Raw genomic sequence first — 23,011 nt, 5'->3', positions numbered from 1 at the left:
GAAACCACAACATCCAACACAGGAATGACGCTGTGATTTTAAAAACTGCCCTGAACTGCTGTGCTTGCTTGAAATTAATGTCGACCTTAAGGCAATACCATTATCCATATTAATATTCTCCCAAGTAATAAAGGAATATCATAACTCTTCTATTATTGCTTTCACCTAACCTGTACTATTAAGGATAGAAAGACTATTGAAGGGCAACTATAAAAACCTTTTTTTTTTTTTTTTTTTTGAGACGGAGTTTTCACTCATTGCCCAGGCTGGAATGTAGTGGTGCGATTTTGGCTCACTGCAACCTCTGCCTCCTGGGTTCAAGTGATTCTCCTGCCTCAGCCTCCCAAGTAGCTGGGATTACAGGTGCCTGCTACCAGGCCTGGCTAATTTTTTTGTATTTTTAGTAGAGATGAAGTTTCACCATGTTGGCCAGGCTGGTCTCGAACTCCTCATCTCAAGTGATCCACCCGCCTCGGCAGCATGTCAATTGCTTGTTACAGAAATTATAAACCCACAGGAAAATATTCATTATTCGAAGCAGAGCTGTCCTAAGATAATGCACACAAACCAACAAAAGACTATTTAACAAAAATATTTAATGCTGCCAAAAAGTATAAAAATACAGTAGGAATGGCAGTACAATACAAAGTAATCTCTCCTAATTTATTTCTTGTACATCTTTCTACATTTCATACACTCATTAAAAACACTTAACACATCCAATTAAAGGTTCTGCAAAGTCTTCTGCTGGTGGGTGCTCTTCATCCCCTGGATGTAAAGTTTACTTTGTAAACAAACAACTGTGAGGCAATCTAGAGGGTTAGCGAGCCTCACTTTGGTTTCCGGAGTGGGCTTCAGGTCTTGCTTTGCACATCAATGGTTCAAAATTTATAGCTGCAGAATATTCTCAAGTCATGAATATTAGGTGTCTGTCAATCTTGGCCTAAAACATAAAATAAGAAGTCATCTATTCAATTCATATTTACCGAACACACAGACGAACATAGATGCACACAAACATAAAAGGACTAACAATGAACTGAAAAGGCGACCAAAAATCATTCCCACATGACACATTCAACCACACTAAGTGCTGCACTGTTATGTTAGGGTAAAACGGCTGGGGTGCTGGATTTCCAAACGATGGTGGTGTGACGCGGCCTCATGTGGAAGCGTCGTGACTTATATTCTTCTTCAAGAATTATGTGAATTCTTAAGGTCATCTTATTTTACTCAAGAAGTAACCTCTGTGTGATACCGACAGACAGACAGGTTTTAAAAATAATGTACCCACAAGAATTTAGCAAGACTTTATAGTATGTGCTAGACTTACCAATACTTTGGAATTCAATGCAAAAGTCTAATCCAATTTGGACCTCCACTGTGTAATACTGCTAAAAATATTATCAACATAATGTTTGAACATAAAGTTGGCCTATATTTTTAAATCACAGGTTGTTAGCAGATGCTTTTTGTCCTGAAGGATAATACTAACAATTATATCTACCGAAATGAAGTGACCCAATCTTAAGCTACTACTAATATAAAATACATAATTGACAGATTTATTGTATTTTAATGCCATAAAGTAAAAATAAATGAGAATTCAAATAAGCAACAGACGGATGGAATGACTGTTGTAAGGGCAGTTGAGTTTTTGATGTCACCTCCCAAACTTTGCAAGCAACTGAACTTTTTAGGAGGTCAATGGTATTTCCATTCTTCCCCCAACTCCCCTCAGTACCGCAAAACCTCCAAATCTAAGTACTTGTCAGTATTGTATCTTCACATATATATTAAGAAATAGGAAATACAAATCATATCCACACATTTAGTCAAAAACTCCCAAATGCTGAGAATTAGGCTACTCCCTTTAAAGACAGGGCACTTGGCATAATTGTACCAAGCACCTTGGTGTTCTGAACGTCCTTTTTTTCTCTGATTATCCAACAGTGACGGAGAAATGTCAAGTCATCAAGAAAACATTCTCATTAGATAATGTGAGCCCAAAACTACTATGGGTGTTTATTACATGAATCTTCAGAATGTGAACCAAAGTGGCTGAAAGTACTTTGTATTGATTCTGAGTACTGCAAAATATATATGTTTTCCATGCATCCATAAGTCTTTTTAAAATAAGCAACTCAATTCAATCAAAGTGAATGAAATAATGATCTGGTTTAAGAGAATACTCTGATGTTCTAGTATTTCTCTGTTGCAGTGGTAGTTCAAACTGGTGCACAAAGTTTTTTAAATGTGCTCCATTTAAAAACTAGAGAATTACTCTGGATTTTAACAGGTAAGAGTGGTTGTCTATTACTTTCCCACTTAAATATCTCATTTAAATATTCCATTAAAAACAGAGTCCGTGTAACATAAAAGAAAAAGTATGAGGTTTGGAGTTACTGGAAGTCTACAGATTGCAGAGTGAATCTCAGTTCTGTCATGTACTAGCTGTGCAATCTTGCGCAAGTTACTTATTCTTTGACTCAGTTTTCTCATCTGAATATAGGGAGAATGCTGTCTACCTAGAAGAGGTGTTACGTGGGTTAAATTTAGATTATGTATTTAAGCTGGTTGGCAGAATTTTAAGTGTTCACCATACCTCTTCATGTCCTTCCCCAGTATTTTGTTACAAATATACTTACCAAGAATGAACTATCATTTATAACAACTGAAGGACGGGGTTTTAAAAAATTCACGTTATTATTTCTTTGTAAATATTATTCAGGGTGGGGGGTAAGAAAATACGGTTAAATCATTGGGAGGCTTAATTGTTTTAAAGACTTTACTTGCAAGACTGAAAAGACAAATGGGCTCCATTTTAGAAAATTCTAATAGATTCACTTGAATCAATTTTTGCTATTTTTATTTAAAAAGGCAAAGGCAGGAGAAACGGGTTCAAATAAGTCAAATGAAACAAACGTGGTGCTTTCTGTGGAGACAGTGGCTCTGACACACCACTTTATGCTAGAAAGGCGCAAGGGCCGGGTGGGTGTGGACAGAGGGTCCACTCCCAAGTCAGCTCTATGCCTGAGGCCACGAAAAGCCAAATTGCACCAAGAATAGGTTTTGCCACCAGATATCCACACTAATATTCTACTAAACTGAATTGAGGCTAATCAGAAACTTCTCTTAAGGTGCAAAGATGCTCTACAGATGACTTACCTAGGTTCCCTCTCCTGAATTAACTAAACTCAAAATAACTGAAGTTTTTAACAGCAGAAATTTGATGTATCAAGAGCAACCTGTGTCTGAAAAATATGCCAAATTAGAGCCACAATAAAGAATAACTTGATGCGTCTTTAAAAAATGGTCTGTATAAAGAAAAAAATTCCTGTGCAATTCTTGGAGCTCCTCAAAACATACTGTATAACGTAAAACCAGAAAGTCGTGAAGCAGTTTCTGTAACATCTTCACCAAATTGCATAATTCCCACCTTCCATTCTAAATTTAAAAAAATAAAGTAGAAAGAGTTCAAAAGTTTGAACTTTTCAAATTCTCCCAATGGATCGCCCAGAGAGGGGGGTCAGGGCTTTTCTTTCTTTTTTTTTTTTTTTTAATAGAGTGGGGTTTCTCCGTGTTGCCCAGGCTGGTCTCGAACCCCTGGGCTCAAATGATTCTCCAGCCTCGGCCTCCCAAAGTACTGGGATTACAGGAGTGAGTTACCAAGCCAGGCCTGGTCAGGGCTCTTTGAAATGTTTTCCTTGTCAGACTGTTATCCTTTAGAGACAAGGCCTCACAAACCAAGTAAACACTTCTATCCATCACTCCTTACAGTCGGCGATGGCTTCATGCTGGGCTAAATAGTATACAGCAGAAGAAAAGGCTCAGCAATGGCAGTGAGGAAAAATGCTCCCTTCCCTGAAGGACAATGAGTCTTTCCAGAACCCAAGAGACAGGGGAGACAGCCTTAGGAGAAAGCACATGTACAGCATTGCTCAATGCTGTTCTTGGAGCAATCTGAATGTGCTAAATATTCAGAAAATTCCTGCTGCCGAGGGAAAAATAACCAAACTCATACTATTTTCCTAGAAGTTCTTACTTAAATACTACCACCCAAAGAGGAGTGAAAAGCTTAAATTCTCAAATCTGGATGAACAACATAATGGCTGTATTGGGAGCAGGCACACAGAACATAGCCACTGAGTGTACAGTTTTGGAACTGGAGAGCTCTTGGTAGAGCAGGGATTGAGGAGTCCACACAATCTGAGCTGCTTTCCACCAAGGCATGTTACCCCTTATACATATTCACTGGAACAAAGACAGCTGTATTTTCTAGTATATCTGCACTTCTAGGGGCAGGTGGGATTACAGGAGTGAGTTACCAAGCCAGGCCCAGTCAGGGCTCTTGGCAATGCTGTCCCATAGACACTGCTTTGAAGATAGGTATAAGGGAAAGTGGAATTGAAATGAAACAAATGAACTGGGGAGAAGGATGAGTGGAACAGGTCAACTCCAGAGTAAACCATACAGGTGGCTTTTAAATCGTGAAAAAATACATTTCTATTCTTCAAAATTTTATTTATAAAATTCTAGGCCTCTACCATGTAAATACGCCAAATCCAAATAAGGGTTTCTTAAAAGTAAAAGAGACTTTATTAGCTGTTGATGTATCAGTGGGAATGCAGAACAGGCATTTCTGCTGTGCAGTTAGTTCTGCTATGCACTGTGCGTCCAGCACAGCCAGGCGAGGGAGGACCTCAGACATCTCCCCTGCAGGGTGCAACAGACTGAGAGCAATCTATGCCCCGGCTACACATCACTGAGAACCCATGTGTGCACCTGCTAGAAAAAAAGATAAACCAATGTTTATAGAACTGGAACTCCTGCCTGAACACAGAAAGAAATGGACTACATGCCTAATGACATTTGGCTTATAATAGACTACATTTTAAAAAAACATATATTTATAAATAATCTTTAAAATATCTTTAATATATTTTTATATCTATTTTATATATCTCTCTGTATGTGTGTGTGTGTGTATATATATATGTATGCATATATGTATTATGAGAGACAGAGAGAGAGAGGGAGAGAGAAACAAATATATAGAGAGAGACAAGTCTCCTCTATTGCCCAGGCTGGAGTGCAATGGCTCCATCATAGTTCACTGCAGCCTCAAACTTCTGTGCTTATGTGATCCTCCTGCCTCAGCCTCTTGAGTAGCTGGGACTACAGGCACGTGCCAACATACCCAGCTAAATTTTTCTTTTTTTTTTAAGTAGAGACCCAGGCTGATCTTGAACAAACTCCTGGGCTCAAGCAATCCTCCCACCTTGGCCTCCCAAAGTTCTGGGAATACAGGTGTGAGCTACTGTGACCAGCAAAGATCTCTTTAAACATGTGTATCTGAAAAGTAAAAATCAAGGCAGGCTAGATTTTTAAGTCTGTACAACAACCGGGCAGGCAATTTGGGAATGTAGGTACTCATTATGGTATACAATAGTCAACCAAAACACTTTTAATACCACCAGGTTCTGGTCTGGAACTAGATATGTAATCTAGTCAGGGATATTTTTTCTCAGAGGGAAATGAGTTGCAGTTGCAGTCTTCCTTTGATAATTATCTACTTCTAGGACATGTTACACATCTGAGACTTTTCAAAGACAGCACCATAAAAGGATGGAGAAATGCCAGTTTCAGGCTAACAATACCTACTTCATAAAATTGTGTTGAGGATTAAGTAGAGTAATACGTAAAGAAAAAATACAGTGTCTGGCATACAGTAAACCATCAATAAATGGTGCTTTGAACTGACTGTTGAAAGCAAAGGAGTTGATATAAAAACTGGAAGACCGTTTCATATCATAAACTGCTTTTTAAACCAATACACATTTTTCAATTCATACCACCAACTTTAGTTTAAGACAAAGAGGACAGGCACAAGTGCACATTAGCTTACAGTCAGAACCCCTTCTGCTGACATACCATTAAAAGAAAATGATTAACACATTTTTTTCTTCCTTTCTCTTTTCTTGTTCATTCCTTGGTAGAAATATTAAAACAATAATGAAATGGACTAAGAACATAAAAGGACCAAAAGACAGAAAACCTCACAAATGTATAAAGTCTCCTCTAACACAAGAAATGGTCTTTATATTGCTCTAAAGTCCTCCATGTGCTTATTACATGTTACTTTTCTTAACCCTTTAAGAATGCAGAAAATGGGTATTTTCATTTTTATATGGATACATTAAACATGGAGAATTATATTTTTACATTCTATATATGTGCAAGCATAGATAAAACTCAGTCACAGGCTAACATAAAATAAATACTTGGTTAATATTGGAAAGGAATATATAACTTGTTGGTGTAGCTAGAGAACATAGCATTAAACCAAAGGTTGCTGTCAATCTATTAGCAGAAATAGATATGAGTGGAAATGAACTAGATATGAATTAAAAACTCCTGAAAATAAACCTTTTTTTTAATAATTTTTTCTTCCTTAACCTATTTAAGAAGCAACACTACCTCATTCAAGTCAAAGTATATATCTGACTCTTAAAATCTGTTAAAATTAGAAAATATTTAATATTATGAGGACCTAAGGATACAACAAGTTTTTTAAAGCTGTAGAACCCATCTAGAATTGCTAACTTTTTCCTCTGGCTGTTACCAGAGAAGGCAGCCACGTCTGTCTCTTTGACCAGCACACCTCATTCAATAAAAAGTCAGGACTTTTTATCATGGGCACAACACGATGTCATGTGTTTTCATGACATCCACCAAAAAATATTATTACTGGTAAAAACTGAACACTATTTAAAGCATCCACTGTCAATGCCCTTCTCAAGGATCTGCTCAGAGAAGGAAAGATGACTAACCTTAGAAGTGTACCAACAAGTGTTCATCACACTGAATGTGGTTTTAAAAATATATGCGACACCACCCAGAAGGACAGAAAGCATACAGAAAGCAAAGCGTAAGCCAATGAAGCGCATTCAGCCAGCTGAGGGGTGAGGCACGTCCTCTCTGGCACTGGCTTCCTCAAGTCTTCAACTGTGTACTGAAAGCAAGCCTAGTTTCAACTGGAAATGTCATAAGGCCTACCTGTATGTGACTTGCAGAGTAACATAAACATACTGTATTTAGCAAAGACAAACCAATGCAAACTGGAAAGAGGTTTTAAACCAATAACAACCTGAAATGTAAGGGTCTTGGATGCCTCAACACAGGTTTAATGCAGACAGACATAAAAAAATGTCCCTCTTACCTCCTCTCCATTTCAAGGTTACAGGACACAGTAATACTGAATCAGGACACAGGCACATGTTATATAAATCTTATTTAATATGTAGTACCACCTACATCCTGCTTTCATACTTTCAACATAATTTAACACATTCAAGGAGACTATGCAAATCAATTCAAAATATCTATCTATACCAATGGTTTTCAAACTTTTTTTTTTTTTTTTTTTGAGACGAAGTCTTGCTCTGTTGCCAGGCTGGAGTACAGTGGTGCAATCTCGGCCCACTGCAACCTCTGCCTCCTGGGTTCAAGTGATTCTCCTGCCTTAGCCTCCCAAGGAGCTGGGACTACAGGCATGCACCACCACGCCCAGCTAATTTTTGTATTTTTAGTAAATAAGGGATTTCACCATGTTGGCCAGGACAGTCTCGATCTCTTGACCTCGTGATCCGCCCGCCTTGGCCTTCCGAAGTGCTGGGATTACAAGCGTGAGCCACCGCACCCGGCCCAAACTGTTTTTTTTGTTTGTTTCTTTTGAGATGGAGTCTCGCTCTGTCGCCCTGGCTGGAGTGCAGTGATGTGATCTCAGCTCACTGCAACCTCCGTCTCCTGGGTTCAAGCAATTCTCCTACCTCAGCCTCCGGAGTAGCTGAGATTACAGGTGCCCTCCACCATGCCCAGCTAATTTTTGCATTTTTAGTAGAGATGGCGTTTCACCACGTTGGCCAGGCTGGTCTTGAACTCCTGACCTCAGGTGATCTGCCCACTTCAGCCTCCCAAAGTGCTGGGATTACAGGCGTGAGCCACCGCGCCCGACCAAACTGTTTTTAAATGATAACTGCCCCCTTTAAAATACTTACGCCTTATGCAGAAATCTTATGTGGCATATAAAGAGACAAGGCAGAGATGCTGTGGTTGAAAGTAACCTCTTGACCCACCTGGACATCCAATGAGCATAGTTTGAAAACCACTGAAATAAGGTATGCTATCCATAATAATGTATGCTATCCATGCCTCCTAGCAATTAAATTTATAACAACAATTTCAAGTTTAAGTAAGACAAATTAAACACTGAATGGAATGTTGAAATCTGAGGAAAGCTAGCATTCAAATGAGCAGTTAAATTCATTAAACAGTTTGCTTTAAAAAATATTCATTAAGTTAAAATGACAATGTAAGGTTTGCATATAATCATACTATTTATTGAAGTAGAAAGAAACTGAAAAGTGTTTACTTCAAAACTTCAGTCTAGTAAACTGAAATTATGAATCATAAAATGCTGCTTCTTACTTTTGCTTCCTAAATCATAATCTACCCCAACTACATTGAAATTTTCATGAAAAATAAACACATCAATAATGGGATTTACAGAAACCAATTTCTTTACAAAGTCTTGACCAACTGTTTACCTGACTATCCCAGTAAGGAGAATTTTCCTTCAAAGATATTTTTAGGAAAAACTTTTGTTTCTTTGTTTGCTTTTCTTTTTAAAATGGGGAAAACTGTAAAACATAAAAGAAATGCAATATAGAGTAGAAATTGCTTATTCCAACTTCTAACTGCTCATATCAAACTTCTCTTTAGAAAAATGGAAAATGTATCCAGTACAATTCAATCGACATACAATTTATTTTTTTAGTAACAGATTTTTCAAATTGAGCTCTTAAAAAGTACAGTTAGCTACAAAAGATTAAATAGATACTTATAAAATATATTTACCCTGAAATGCTTAAGAATAAAAGTGTTGATGCCCATGTCAATAGTACATTATACATTACACACATTATTTAAATGTCATTTTCTTTCCAATAACGTAGATAAAACCACAATATTTATTGCTTATATCAAGTGCAGGTTAAAATCCAGATAGCCTCCAAAAACAAATCCTGTGATAAAGGATTTCTCAGTGTTGGTCAGGTGAAATACTGTGTTTGACATGTATGAATACAGTTGCAAAATTTACCAGTTTTTAACAAACATGAATGTCTTTATTTTAGACAGCCATTTACAGTTTGGGGTTCAGAGGAACCTGCAGTCAAGAGTCCTGAGATGTTGGGCTTGTGACTGTAAATATCACTTATCTGGTTGATGTCTATTCTACTGCACCGTTTTTGGGATATGAGGCGTTTGCTGCAGACAAACCCCTATGATTAATGTAGCACTGTCAGTTACTAGTGCAGAAGCTTGCTGGGCAAAATTAATTGTTTATAGGGCATTTTGCTGAAAAAACAGTGTCCAGCCAACAAAAGCGCCAACCAAAATGACTGACATAAACCCCATCTTAGTGAGAATAGGTTGCCAATATAACCACCTTTTTCTTTTTCGTTCATTCTCATTTAGCCTCTGTTTCATCTGCTGCACCTTCTGAGCTGTGGTGGCCTTTCTGTCCTCTCGAATACGTTTCCGTAGAGCACTATGAGGAAATAAAAACAAGTAAAAGGAAGTGCACACAGAGCAGGACTTGAGTACTCTAACACAGAGGACCTAGGCGCAAATAAAACCATCCACACAGTTTTCACCCTATTTGAACACTGGAATAATGAGGGGGAAAGCCTCAATATTCTTTTGAGATAGCGTCTTGCTCTGTCACCCAGCCTGGAGTGCAGTGGTACAATCTTGGTTCACTGCAACCTCTGCCTCCCACGCTCAAGTGATTCTCGTGCCTCAGCCTCCCAAGTAACTGAGACTGCAGGCGTGCACCACTATGCCCAGCTAATTTTTTGTATTTTTAGTAGAGACAGGGTTTTGCCATGTTGGCCAGGCTGGTCTTGAACTCCTGACCTCAGGCAATTCACCCGCCTTGGCCTCCCAAAGTCCTGAGATTACAGGTGTGAGCCACGGCGCCCGGCCAAGAAAAGCCTCAATATTCTTTAATGATTCAGAGATGTACCTTGACAACCATTCCTGGTACAGTTTTATATTGATAACTGCTTTTAGTGGGACCTGAAAATAAGCAAGGTACTTTCTTGACACGTGAATTGATGACTGTTAGTTTTCTTTCCTTCCTTGTTAACTAGTCAGCAGGAGCAGGAGTGGGAAGACAAGGGGGTACCGCTTGCATCTGATCCCATTTCCTGGTCACGTTTGATGGTTAAGGCTCTTATAAAAGCTAGCTATTTAATATTTCCATGAATATTCTGTTGTGGGAGCACTTATTCTTTTATTTGACCATACACATTTCTACCTCCCATTTTCATAGTCAATACAGAAATTTTTTTGGGGGCGGGGAGGCGGGGTGGATGGAGTCTTGTTCTGTTGCCCAGGCTGGAGTGCAGTGGCGCGATCTTGGCTCACTGCAACCTCCGCCTTCCGGGTTCAAGCAATTCTTCTGCCTCAGCCTCCCAAGTAGCTGGGATTACAGACATGCACCACCACGCCTGGCTAATTTTTTTGTATTTTTAGTGAGATGATGTTTCACCATGTTAGCCAGGCTGGTCTTGAACTCCTGATCTCAAGTGATCCGCCCACCTCAGCCTCCCAAAGTGCTGGGATTACAGGCATGAGCCACTGTGTCCGGTCTCAGAAATTTTGTTTCAGTGGAAGGTCTCTGACTCTCAAGATACTTAGTTCTGGTTCTATATAAATAATAATGCCATCCAGCTACTCAGGAGGACGGCTTAAGCCCAGGAATTCAAGTCCAGCTTGTGCAATATAGCAAGTCTTGCCTCTCTATAAAAGCACACCCACAAAAACAAAAAAACGGCCAATGGCAACATATAGGTTACTATTTCTTCCATTCCCTCTTTTCACTTTTCTGTATTACAGCAAAGGCCTAACCAGCTTCCCTGCCCTCAAATTAAATATTATTGCCATGGTAATTTTTCTAGAGCATACCCCTGGACACGCAGCTTGATTTAAAATCTTTTTTTTTGTTTGTTTGTTACCGGGCCTAGTGCACGATGGTGCTTAAATATCTCAAATGCCTCTTCAATGTCTCCTACATTGAGACTACCTTTTTCCTGGCCAAGACGTTTAACCTGAATTTAACTATGATAAATAATGATTAAAGAAATGCATTGTATGGGGCATTCTAAAAGATATCTGGCCTAGAAGCTTCAAAAATACAAATGTCAAGCAAGGAAGAAAAAGGCAGGGAACAGTTCCAGATTAAAGGAGACCAAAGAATCACATCAACTAAATATAGTATCAATCTTTGATTAATCTTGAAATATTTTTTAAACAGCTACAGAAGTTGGGATCAGGAAAATGTTCTAAAATTAGATCGTGGTGCCAGCTACACAATTTGGTAAATATATTAAGTCACTGAATTGTATACTTTAAATGAGTAAACTTTATGGTATATAAATTATATTTCCATAAAACTTTATTAAAAAAGCTATATGGTGAATCTTTCAGACAACAGAAATCTGAATTGAACTATGTATTAGAATATTTTAATCAATGTTACACTTCTTTGGTGTACTGGAACCTTCTCTCCCCAAGAGATTGTTAGTGGGAATGTAAAATGGTTCAGCTGCCACAGAAAACAGTTTGACAGCTCCTCAAAAAGTTAAACATAGAGTTACCATATGACCTAGCAATTCCACTCCTAGATATGTACCCAAGAGAACTGAGAACACATGTCCATGCAAACGCTTGCCAATATTCTCCTGCTATGCAGAACTTTGTTCTTGCCGTTTTTTTTTGCTGTTCTCCAAATTTGTTCCCCACTAAAATAGAAACCTTCCCTTCTCTCCTGTCCTCTCATTTCAGTTCTACTCTTCAATTATCTTGCTCCACCCCCTCTAGCCCTTCTATTCTTACAGCATTTAATTTGAAGTAATTTATAATTTACTAATAATGTGCTAACTTGGGTACTTGTTTTATCTTCATCACATATTCTGCAACTTGAGGACAGACTGGGTTTTGCTATCTTTGTTCATCTTATGGTGCTTTCTCATGTCTTTTTCACCTTTTGTTATCATATATACAGGTATCCCCTGGCTGTCTGAACTCCATCTGAATATCTGCTATAATGACTTGCAAAAATTCTTACTCAGAATTCACTCTCTGAATTGAAAATTCACTATCACAAATATGCACGTACCTGTTAGTGAAAACATTTGTGTTCAAGTGTAGGCAAAATATGTATAGAAACAGAGAGGGGGTTAGCCTCCCATGGGCCCTTTATTAGCTTTTGCCAGGAGCCTGGGGGTATCGTTAACAAGGTTCCAATTTAGATATAATCTTTAACATATTATTTCATTTTTTATTTTCATTGCGGTATAGAAGGCAATTATAATTTGTATCTAGTATTTTGTCATTTACCATACAAGCCCAATAATGAGTCCCTTAAGTGTTATATGATTACATAATTAGTGCTTTAAATGCTACATAGGAGTTTAAAAGGTTTTGTACTATATTTGGGGGAACTGGTTATGCTTTCTGGTTGGGCTGACAACACACTATTTTTCTCATTTAAAAGAATGAAACAGAGGTTTTTGCTTTCCAAAAGTGCATTATATAAATCAGGAATGGACTAGAGACAAATACCAAGGCATGCCTGTATCTAATTTAAGAACACAATTCCAGACAATGACAAGACTACTCTCGATTTGTGATAAAATCTTTTCTTCCTTAGTGGGGCCTAAAGAAATTATGTCTGTGTAATGACTTGCCAAGTGGGACCTGCCCAGGTTTTCCTGTATATTTATGCAATTTAGGATATTAACCAATGGGAATGCCTCCTGTGGACCCTTGCCCATGGAAGATCATGTGGCGTGATCATAGCTCCCTGCAGCCTCAACCTCTTGGGCTCAAGCAATCCTCCCACCTCAGCCTCCCTTGAGACTACAGGCAGGTCCCACCACATTTGGCTGATTTTTGTATTTTTTGTAGAGACAGGGTTTGCCATGTTGCGCAGGCTGGTCTTGAACTGCTAGGCTCAAGTGATCCACCCGCCTCAGCCTCCCCGAGTGTTGGGATTACAGGCATGAGCCACTCTGCCTGCCCCAGACTTTTCGTATGTCCAAGTTGTTTCTCATTCTCAGTGATCTGGGTTTCTGGGTTGAACTGTAATTGAAAATACTGGCTTTCAAATTCAGACTGCAACCTACAGTAAGAAATAGCATCACAACAGAGCAACCTCACACACACACTTACATAGGTACACAATGTATATGTAAATATATGGAATTTATACATCACACATACATATATAAAAACAGGTTAAAATTCTTTTTTAAGTTCAGGGGTATGTACATGTGCAGGCTTGTTACATAAGCTTGAAACTTGTGTCATGGAGGTTTGTTGTACAGATTATTTCATCACCCAGGTATTAAGCCTAGTACCCATTAGTTATTTTTCCTGATTGTCCCCCTCCTCCCACCCTCCATCCTCCGACAGGCCCCCAGTGTTGTTCCCCTCTATGTGTCCATGTGTTCTCATCATTTAGCTCTCAATTGTTAGTAAGAACATGGGGTATTTGGTTTTCTGTTCCTGCATTAGTTTTGCTAAGGATAATGGCCTCCAGCTCCATCCAAGCCCCTACAAAGGACATGATCTCGTTCTTTATTATGGATGCATAGTATTCCATGCTGTATATGTATATTTTCTTTATGCAGTCTATCATTGATAGGCATTTAGACTGATTCCATGTCTTTTCTATGGTGAATAGTGCTGCAATCAACATACGCGTGCGTTTACATCTTTACAGTACAATGATTTATATTCTTTTGGGTGTATACCCAGTAATGGGATTGCTGGGTTGAATGGTATTTCTGTTTTTAGGTCTTTGAGGAATCACCACACTGTCTTCCACAATAGTTGAACTAATTTATACTCCTACCAACAGTGTTTAAGCATTCCTTTTTCTCCACAACCTCGCCAGCATCTGTTAAATTCATGTTATTATTTGTGATATGCTGATAATTTCTATTTTATTCTATTTTCTTCTTTAAAAAATGTTTATAATCCAGTAAACTTCACGACTATGTGATTTGACCTTCAATTTGAAAAACACTGCTTTGGAGGATATTCAACAATGAAAATGAATACAAGAAAGTACTGTGTTCTATTTCTTTTGAAAGTTGAAATTCTGGCCAGGCGTGGTGTCTCATGTCTGTAATCCCAGGAATTTGGGAGGCTGAGGCGGGAGGATCACAAGGTCAGGAGTTCGAGACCAGCCTGGCCAACATGGTGAAACCCTGCCTCTACTAAAAATACAAAAATTAGCTGGGTGTAGTGGCGGGGGCCTGTAATCCCAGCTACATGGGAGGCTAAGGCAGGAGAATTGCTTGAACCCGGGAGGTGGAGGTTGCAGTGAGCCAAGACTGCGCCACTGCACTTCAGCCTGGGTGACAGAGCAAGACTCCGTCTCAGGAAAAAAAAAAAAAAAGTTGAAATTCTTTCGATAAGACTTTTATTAGGATCTTTAATGCAAAGCTATCTATAGGTATTAAAAATTACTGGGACTGATTAAAAAATAAAACTGTTCAGAGTAACCTCTATTTCACACCCTGCTCCTATGCTCTTCTTTTACATTTCTTTTTTTTTTTTTTTTTTGAGATAGAGTCTTGCTCTGTTGCCCAGTCTGGAGTGTAGTGGTATGATCTCGGCTCACTGCAACCTCCTGGGTTCAAGCAATTCTCCCACCTCAGCCTTCCAAGTAGCTGGGACAACAGGCGTTAATGCCTGTTTAATTTTTGTATTTTAAAATTCGTATGTCCAAGTTGTTTCTCACTCTCAGTGCCTGGTTAATTTTTGTATTTTCAGCAGAGACAGGGTTTCACCATGTTGGCCAGGCTGGTCTCAAACTCCTGACCTCAAGTGATCCACCTGCCTTGACCTCCCACAGCACTGAGATTACAAGCGTGAGCCACCACACCCGGCCTCCTCTTTTTTATTTCTGTAACCTTGTTTGTGTAATCGGACTTCTCCGCTTAGAATTCTGACTTTTCTGTTGGGACTCTCTGCTTTCAAACATGCACCAGTCTCATTTATCAGACAGGGAAGGAAAAAAGGGAAAGAAGAAAACACCGCCACCACATGCGAAAACATGTACAGGCACATAACACACACACACAGACCCCATAAAACAGTCTTCTGCAATCACTCTATAACTCTTTAGAGTTATAGACTCTAGAGTGGTTTTAGTAGTCTCCTCTGTATTTGCAAGCTTGTATGAGTGATTTAACTCACTAGGATTAACATGGTTGTTCTCAATCTTTGTGGATTAAAACTCAACACTTCTGAAATACTAAGAATGCCATTTCAGTCATCAAGCCTGTTTTTCATTTAATTCTGCAGATAGTACTAGATAAAAGGGGGAAAAAAGCAATAACACTAGGAATCTGAAAGCCTTATTATTGAAAAAGCTAAGGTTACTTAAAACTATTATTTCCTGATTTAAAGATATTCTATTTAAGATGAAAAAAGGAACCAAAAAAATTATGCTTTCTCTTGCAGTCTAAAACTACTGAAGTCAAAAACTGGGAATAACATTACTAAATCATAATAAATTCTTCCACTATAATATATAATAATACATGTATTATATATTGGAATATGTTAGCATTTATAAAATTTCAGGTGTTTAATTTTTATATTAGGAAAACACAGCAGTAAAGCTATAATGTATGGCAGACTTTGACTATTTTCATTCCAATCTAACAAATATAACCACAAGATAAAATTCCCCACGATAAGAAGTATATTTGGCAAAAAGAGAAGAAGAAAAGTTATTCAGAGATGCAGGAGAGAGGAAAGAAAAACCTCATTCACTTTGCTATGTGACTTATACCAGGTTATCAGCTTCCTAATCTGTGAGAGACAGTCTTAGAAATGTAGTTGTAATTTAAAATTCTGAATAGATGCCACATTCATATGGATTTTTTAAAAACGCCTTTTTCTTTCTCCAGTAATGCAATTAAGCTTACATGTTTAAATGTTTTATTAAAGGCATATTATCAGTTACATTATAATTATAGTACAAATGGCAGGTATTCATACTACTTATTTTCTGTACCATACCATATATTTTAGCACCCAATTATATTAACTTTTACACTCAATCATTATTGTTTTAAAGGATTTTTGAACTGGTTTCTAAGTATTGGCTGAAAGCTCCTTAAGAACACCTTTGTCATCATATACTAAATACCCTCAGGTAAGAAATAAAGGTTATATTAATTTGGCTGGGCATGGTGGCTCACGCCTGTAATCCCAGCACTTTGGGAGGCTGAGGCGGGTGGATGACCTGAGGTCAGGAGTTCAAGACCAGCCTTGTTAACATGGTGAAACCCTCTCTCTACTAAAAATACAAAAATTAGCTGGACATGGTAGTGGGCGCCTGTAATCCCAGCTACACGGGAGGGCTGAGGCAGGAGAATCGCTTGAACCCAGGAGGTGGAGCAGCTAAGGTTGTGCCACTGCACTCCAGCCTGGGTGACAGAGAAAAAAAAAGGTTATATTAATTCAATAAAAAAAGGGCCTATATTATTTCATATATCATATCCACATAATTATTTATTTATTATTATTATTTATGAGACAGGGTCTTGCTTTGTCACCCAGGTGGGAATGCAGTGGTGGTATCTCAGCTCACTGCAACCTCGACCTCCCCGGCTCAAGTGATCCTCCCACTTCAGTCTCCCGAGTGGCTGGGACCACAGGCTTGCATCACCACACCTGGCTAATTTTGTTTATTTTCTGTAGAGATAAGGTCTCACTATGTTGCCCAGGCTGGTTTCAAACTCCTAGACTCAAGTGATCTTCCCTCCTTGGCCTCCCAAAGTGTTGGGATTACAGGCGTGATTGTATTTTCCTAATATAAAAATTACATACCTGAAATCCTATGGCACCTGGTCCCATAAAATTTATTTTTAAAATAAAAAAGCCTCATCTTTCAGCCTGTAGTTATGGAAAGCTTACCTCTCACTGTTCTCCTCCATTGTATCTTGCATTTTAGAGGAAAGTCCTGTATATCGGTCACCTGTCAGTTTTTCTTCTTCTAGACCTATTCTGTTCCCATTGTATTTTTCAGTTATTATTTTGTTTGGTGAATGATCAAAGGCAGGAGATAAGTCTTCCTTAGAAAGTTCTTTCCATCGTTTCTAGGTAGGGAAGAGAAATGAAAAACAAACGCAAACATTAAAAATTTATTTTCCTTAAATAAAAAAATTTATGAATTAAAATCCTATATTCAAGTTAAGAAAACCCAATGATGCTAAAAGATGAGTGAAAAAGAAAAAGGCATTTTGCCATACTGTAGCTTGTAACAACTATGCTTATTTTAATTTCAAAATTTTATAATAAAGCATTTAGTATTTATGTACATCAGTATATAGTTGAATATAATAATCTTAATAAAATCTTGTGGACTTTTACCTATTTGAGACAAACTATACTGGGACCACACTCAACTATTAGTCACAGTAATATAATTTTAATATTGGTATCCAGATCCATGAAACTCGACAGCACACTGAACACAATCAATGCAAAGAGGTCCTCTCTCCAAGGTACATTATAATAAAGCCATCAAAAGTCAGACATAGAGAATTCTAAAAGCAGCAAGAGAAAAGGATCAAGTCACATGTAAGGGAACCTGGCAGGTTGCTATCAACAGATTTCTCAGAAAACCTGTACACGCCAAGAAAGAACAGACTGTAGAGAATGGGATAATATATTCAAAGTGCTGAAAGATAACAACTACTAGCAAAGCTATCTTTCAGAAATGAAAGAAAAATGGAGTCTTTCCCAGACAAGCAAAAGCTGCAAGAATTTATTACCACTAGACTAGCCTTATAAGAAATGCTTAAGGGAGCTGCTTCGACTGGAAGCAAAAGTATAATTACTATCATGAAAATATATGAAAATATAATCTCACTGACAGAGGTAAATTAATTACCAAATTCAGAAAACTCCATTGCTGTAACTGTGGAATATAATCTTTCAAATCTCCATTATGAAGGTTAAAAGTAAAAAATGGTTAATGGTAACTACAGCTACAAGTTGTTAAGGACCACACAATATAAAAAGATGTAAATTAAGCAACAAAATTATAAGTTGTGGGGGGAGGGTAAAAGCCAAAAATATTTTATGAGACCAAGGTTAAGTTATTATCAGCTTAAAACACTGTAACTATAAGATGTTTAATGTAAGCCCCATAGTAACCACAAAGAAAAAAAGTAACTACAGCAGACACACAAATGAGAAAGAGAAATAAATCAAAGCTTATCACTATAGAAAATCACCAAACCACAAAGGTAAACAATAAGAGAGAAAGAAAGGAATAAAGAATATGAAAAGCAAACAGAAAACAATTAACAAAATGGCAGGTGTAAGTCCTTATCTATCAATAATACCCTTGAATGTAAATAGATTAAATACTTCAATGAAAAGATACAGTGGCTGAATGGATGAAAAAACAAAAAACAAAATCCAACTCTATGTTGCCTACAAGACACTCACTTCACCTGTAAGGACACACTAAGACTGAAAGTGAAGGGATGAGAAATGATACTCCATGCAAATTAAAACCAAAAAGAGAAGAGGAGTAGCTATATTTTGATAAAATTTAGGTCAAAAATTGTAAAAAGAAACAAAGGTCAAAGGTGTCATTTCAGCAGGAGGATGTAATGATTTTAAATATCTATGCACACAACACTGGTGCACACAAATATATAAAGCAAATATTATTAGATCTAAAGGGAGACATAGACTGCAATACAATAATAGCAGGAGAACGCTACATCCCACTTTCAGCAATGGACAGATCATCCAGACATAAAATCAACAAAAAAACATTGGATTTAAACTGCACTCTAGGCCAAATGGACCTAACACACATTTACAGAACATTCCCTCCAACAGCCACAGAATACACATTTTTCTCATCAGCACATGGAACATTCTCCATGATGGACCATATGTTAGGCCACAAAACAAGTCTCAACAAATTAAAAAAAGAAAAAAATCACAATCAGGCCAGGCGGGTGCCTCACACCCAAGAACTCTGGGAGGTAGAGGCTGGAGGATCACCTGAGGTGAGGAGTTTGAGACCAGCCTGGCCAACATGGTGAAACCCCGTCTCTACCATAAATTAGCCAGGAGTGGTGGTGGGCACCTGTAATTCCAGGTATTTGGGAAGCTGAGGCATAAGAATCACTTGAACCCGGGAGGCGGAGGTTGCACTGGGCCAAAATCATGCCACTGCACTCCAGTCTAGGGGTCAGAGTGAAACTGTCTCAAAAAAAAAAAAAAAAAAAAAAAAAAGAAAGAAAGAAAAAGAAAGTTCTCAAATAAACAACCTGATGTACCTCAAGGAACTAGAAAATAATAAACTAAACCCAAAATTAGCAGAACAAAGAAAATAATAAAGACCAGAAAATGGAAATAAAGTGACCAAAAAAAAGAAGCAAAAGATCAACAAAACCAAGGATCATTTTTTTGAAAAGGCAAACAAAATCAACAAACCTATAGCAGACTAAGAAAAAAAAAAGACTCAAATCAGAGATGAAAAAGGAGATATTACAACTAATACCATAAACAAAGTATTGTAAGAGACTATTATAAACAACTGTATGCCAACAAATTGAAAAGCCTAGAGGAAATGGCTAAATTCTTAGACACACACGAACTATCAAAACGGAACCATGAAGACATAGAAAACCTGAACTGACCAATAAAGAGTGAGATTAAATCAGTAATAAAAAGTCTCCCATCAAAGAAAAGCCCAGGACTTGATGGCTTCATAGCTGAATTCTGACAAACATTTAAATAATACTAATTCCTTTCACACTATTCAAAAAACTGAAGAGGGAAATCTTCCAAAATCATTCTGTAAGGCCAGCATTACCCTGATACCAAAACCAGACAAGGACACAACAAAAAAGAAAACTACAGGCCAATATCCTTGATGAATATGGATGCAAAAATCCTGAATGAAATAATAGCAAACTGAATTCAACAGTATATTAAAAACATCATTTACCATGACCAAGTGGGATTCATCCAAGGGGTGAAAGGATGGTTCAACATATGCAAATCAATAAACATGATCTATCAAAAATCAACAGAATCAAGGACAAGAACCATATGATCATTTCAATAGATGCAGAAAAACTATTTGATAAAATTCAACATAGCGGCTGGGTGTGGTGGTTCATGCCTGTAATCCCAGCACTTTGGGAGGCTGAGGCGGGTGAATCACTTGAGGTCAGGCGTTTGGGACTGGTCTGGCCAACATGGTGAAACCCCATCTCTACTATAAATACAAAAAATAGCTGGGTGTGGTGGTGCACGCCTGTAATCCCAGCCACTCAGGTGGCTGAGGCATGAGAATCGCTTGAGCCCAGAAGGCGGAGGTAGCAGTGAGCTGAGATTGCACCACTGCACTCCAGCCTGGGCAACAGAGCAAGACTCTGTCTCAAAAAAAAAAAAAAAAAAAAAAAAATTCAACATACCTTCATGATAAAAACACTCAACAAATTAAGTATGGAGGAAACTGTGCCTCAACACAAAGCCACGTATGACAAACCCATAGTTAATATCATACTGAACATGAAAAAGTTGAAAGCTTTTCCTCTTAAGATCTGGAACAAGACAAAGATGCCTACTTTCTTTCTTTTTTTTTTTTGAGATGGAGTCTCGCTCTGTCACCAGGCTGGAGTGCAGTGGCATGATCTGCAACCTCCGCCTCCCAGGTTCAAGCGATTCTCCTGCCTCAGCCTCCCGAGTAGCTGGGACTACAGGTGCGTGCCAGCATACCCAGCTAATTTTTGTATTTTTAGTAGAGGCAGAGTTTCACCATGTTGGCCAGGGTAGTCTCAATCTCTTGACCTCATGATCTGCCCATCTCAGCCTCCCAAAGTGCTGGGATTACAGGCATGAGCCACCGCACCGGGCTAGGATGCCCACTTTCAACACTTTTATTCAGCATAATATTGTAAGTCCTAGCCAGAGCAATTAGCTAAGAGAAAGGGTATTCAAATTGGAAAGGAGGAAGTCAAATTGTCTCTGTTTGCAGAAGACATAATCTTATGTATAGAAAACCCTATAGACTCTACCAAAAAACTGTTATAACTAATTAAAAAAAAATCAGTAAAGTTGCAGGATACAAAATCAACAAATAAAAATCAGTAGAATTTTATACATCACTAGCAAACTATCTGAAAAAAGAAATCAAGAAAGCAATTCCATTTTCAAAAAAATTACCTAGGAATAAATTTAACCAAGGAGGTGAAAGATCTCTATAATGAAAATTACAAAACATTAATGGAAAAAGTTGAAGAGGACACAAATGGAAAGATAGCCTATGTTCATGGATTAAAATTAATACTGTTAAAATGTCCATACTACATAAAGTGATCTACAGATTCAATGCAATTCAATGAAAATACCAATGATATTCTTCATAGAAACAGAATAAATAATCCTAAAATTTGTATGAAATCATAAAAGACCCCAAAAGCCAAAGCAATTTTGAGCAAAAAGAACAAAGCTGGGGGCATCACACTACCTGACCTCAAAATATACTACAAAGCTATAGTAACCAAAATAGCATGCTACTATCATAAGAACAGATATAAAGACCAATAAAACAGAAGACAGAGCATGGAAATAAATCTACGTATTTACAGCCAATTTATTTTTGACAAAGACGCCAAGAATATACACTGGTGAAGGACAGTCTCTTTGATAAATGGTGTTGGGAACACTGGATATCTAGATGCCCAAGAATGAAACTAGACCCCTATATCTCACCATATTAAAAAATCAACTCAAAATGGACTAAAGACTTAAATATAAGACCCCAAACAAATACAAATACTAGAAGAAAAGATAGGGAAACACTTTAGGACATTGGTCTGGGCAAGGGAAGGGTCTTTTGTATAAGACCTCAAAAGCAAAAACAGACAAATGGGATTACATCAAACTAAAAAGCTTCTGTATAGCAAAGGAAGCAATCAATAGACTGAAGAGACAATCTACAGAATGGAAGAAAATATCTGCAAACTATACATTTGACAGGGATTAATATCCAGAATATATAAGAAACAAACAAAATTCAATAGCAGAAAACACAAGTAATCCAATTAAAAATAGGTAAAAGACCTGAATAGCCATTTCTTAAAAGACATACAAAGAGCCAACAGATACATGAGAAAATGGTCAATATCACTAATCATCAGAATAATGCAAATCAATACCACACTGAGATATTACCACACCCCACTTAGAATGACTATTATCAAAAAGACAAAAAATAAATGCTGGCATGAATGTGGAGAAACGGGAACTCTTGTACACGGCTGGTGGAATGTAAATTAGTACAGCCATCTTGGAAAACAGCATAAAGGTTCCTTAAAAGATTAAAAATAGAACTATCATATGATCCAGTAATCCCACTACTGGGTATTTATCCAAAGGAAATGAAATTAGGATTTCAAAGGCATATCGGCACTCCTGTGCTTACTGCAGCACTATTCACAGTAGTCAAGATACGGAATCAACCATCAATGAATGGAGGGAGAAAGAAAATGTGGGAAAAAAATATATATTATATATTATATGTATATAATATATATAATATAATATATATAATATATTATAATATATAATATATATTATATTGTATATAATATATATAATATAATATATATAATATATTATAATATATAATATATAATATATAATATATTACATATATAATATATTATAATATATATATAAAATATAATACTACTTGGCCATTAAAAAAAAAAGAAATCCTGTCTTCTGTGGCAAAATGGATGAAACTGGAGGACATTAAGCCAAGTACACAAAGACAAATACTTGTATGTTCTCACTCATATGTGGAATCTAAAAA

General features: G+C 37.5%; 1 protein-coding gene across 10 annotated transcripts in view; it reads right to left on the bottom strand.

Annotated features, from left to right (window-relative positions):
* Nucleotides 1-576: 576 nt before the first annotated feature.
* Nucleotides 577-23,011, bottom strand: part of PTPN2 (protein tyrosine phosphatase non-receptor type 2) — a 98,086-nt gene continuing 75,651 nt past the window's right edge. For 5 of the 10 annotated variants that reach the window (XM_009433615.5, XM_009433613.5, XM_009433617.5 and 2 more), the window contains 2 exons: nucleotides 17,071-17,252; nucleotides 9,013-9,613 (listed from right to left, as the gene is read on the bottom strand). In XM_009433615.5, the coding sequence (XP_009431890.4) occupies nucleotides 9,406-9,613; nucleotides 17,071-17,252 (390 nt within the window). In that variant the 3' untranslated portion in view covers nucleotides 9,013-9,405. Of the gene's footprint in view, nucleotides 944-8,609; nucleotides 8,703-9,012; nucleotides 9,614-17,070; nucleotides 17,253-23,011 lie in introns of those variants that run through there. The other 5 variants (XM_001171536.7, XM_003953237.5, XM_054671732.2 and 2 more) reach the window with 2 other exon arrangements.

The sequence above is a fragment of the Pan troglodytes genome, chromosome 17 (assembly GCF_028858775.2).
Source record: "Pan troglodytes isolate AG18354 chromosome 17, NHGRI_mPanTro3-v2.0_pri, whole genome shotgun sequence".
NCBI classification, from domain to species: domain Eukaryota; kingdom Metazoa; phylum Chordata; class Mammalia; order Primates; family Hominidae; genus Pan; species Pan troglodytes.
This window is presented reverse-complemented; position numbering and strand designations above follow the sequence as displayed.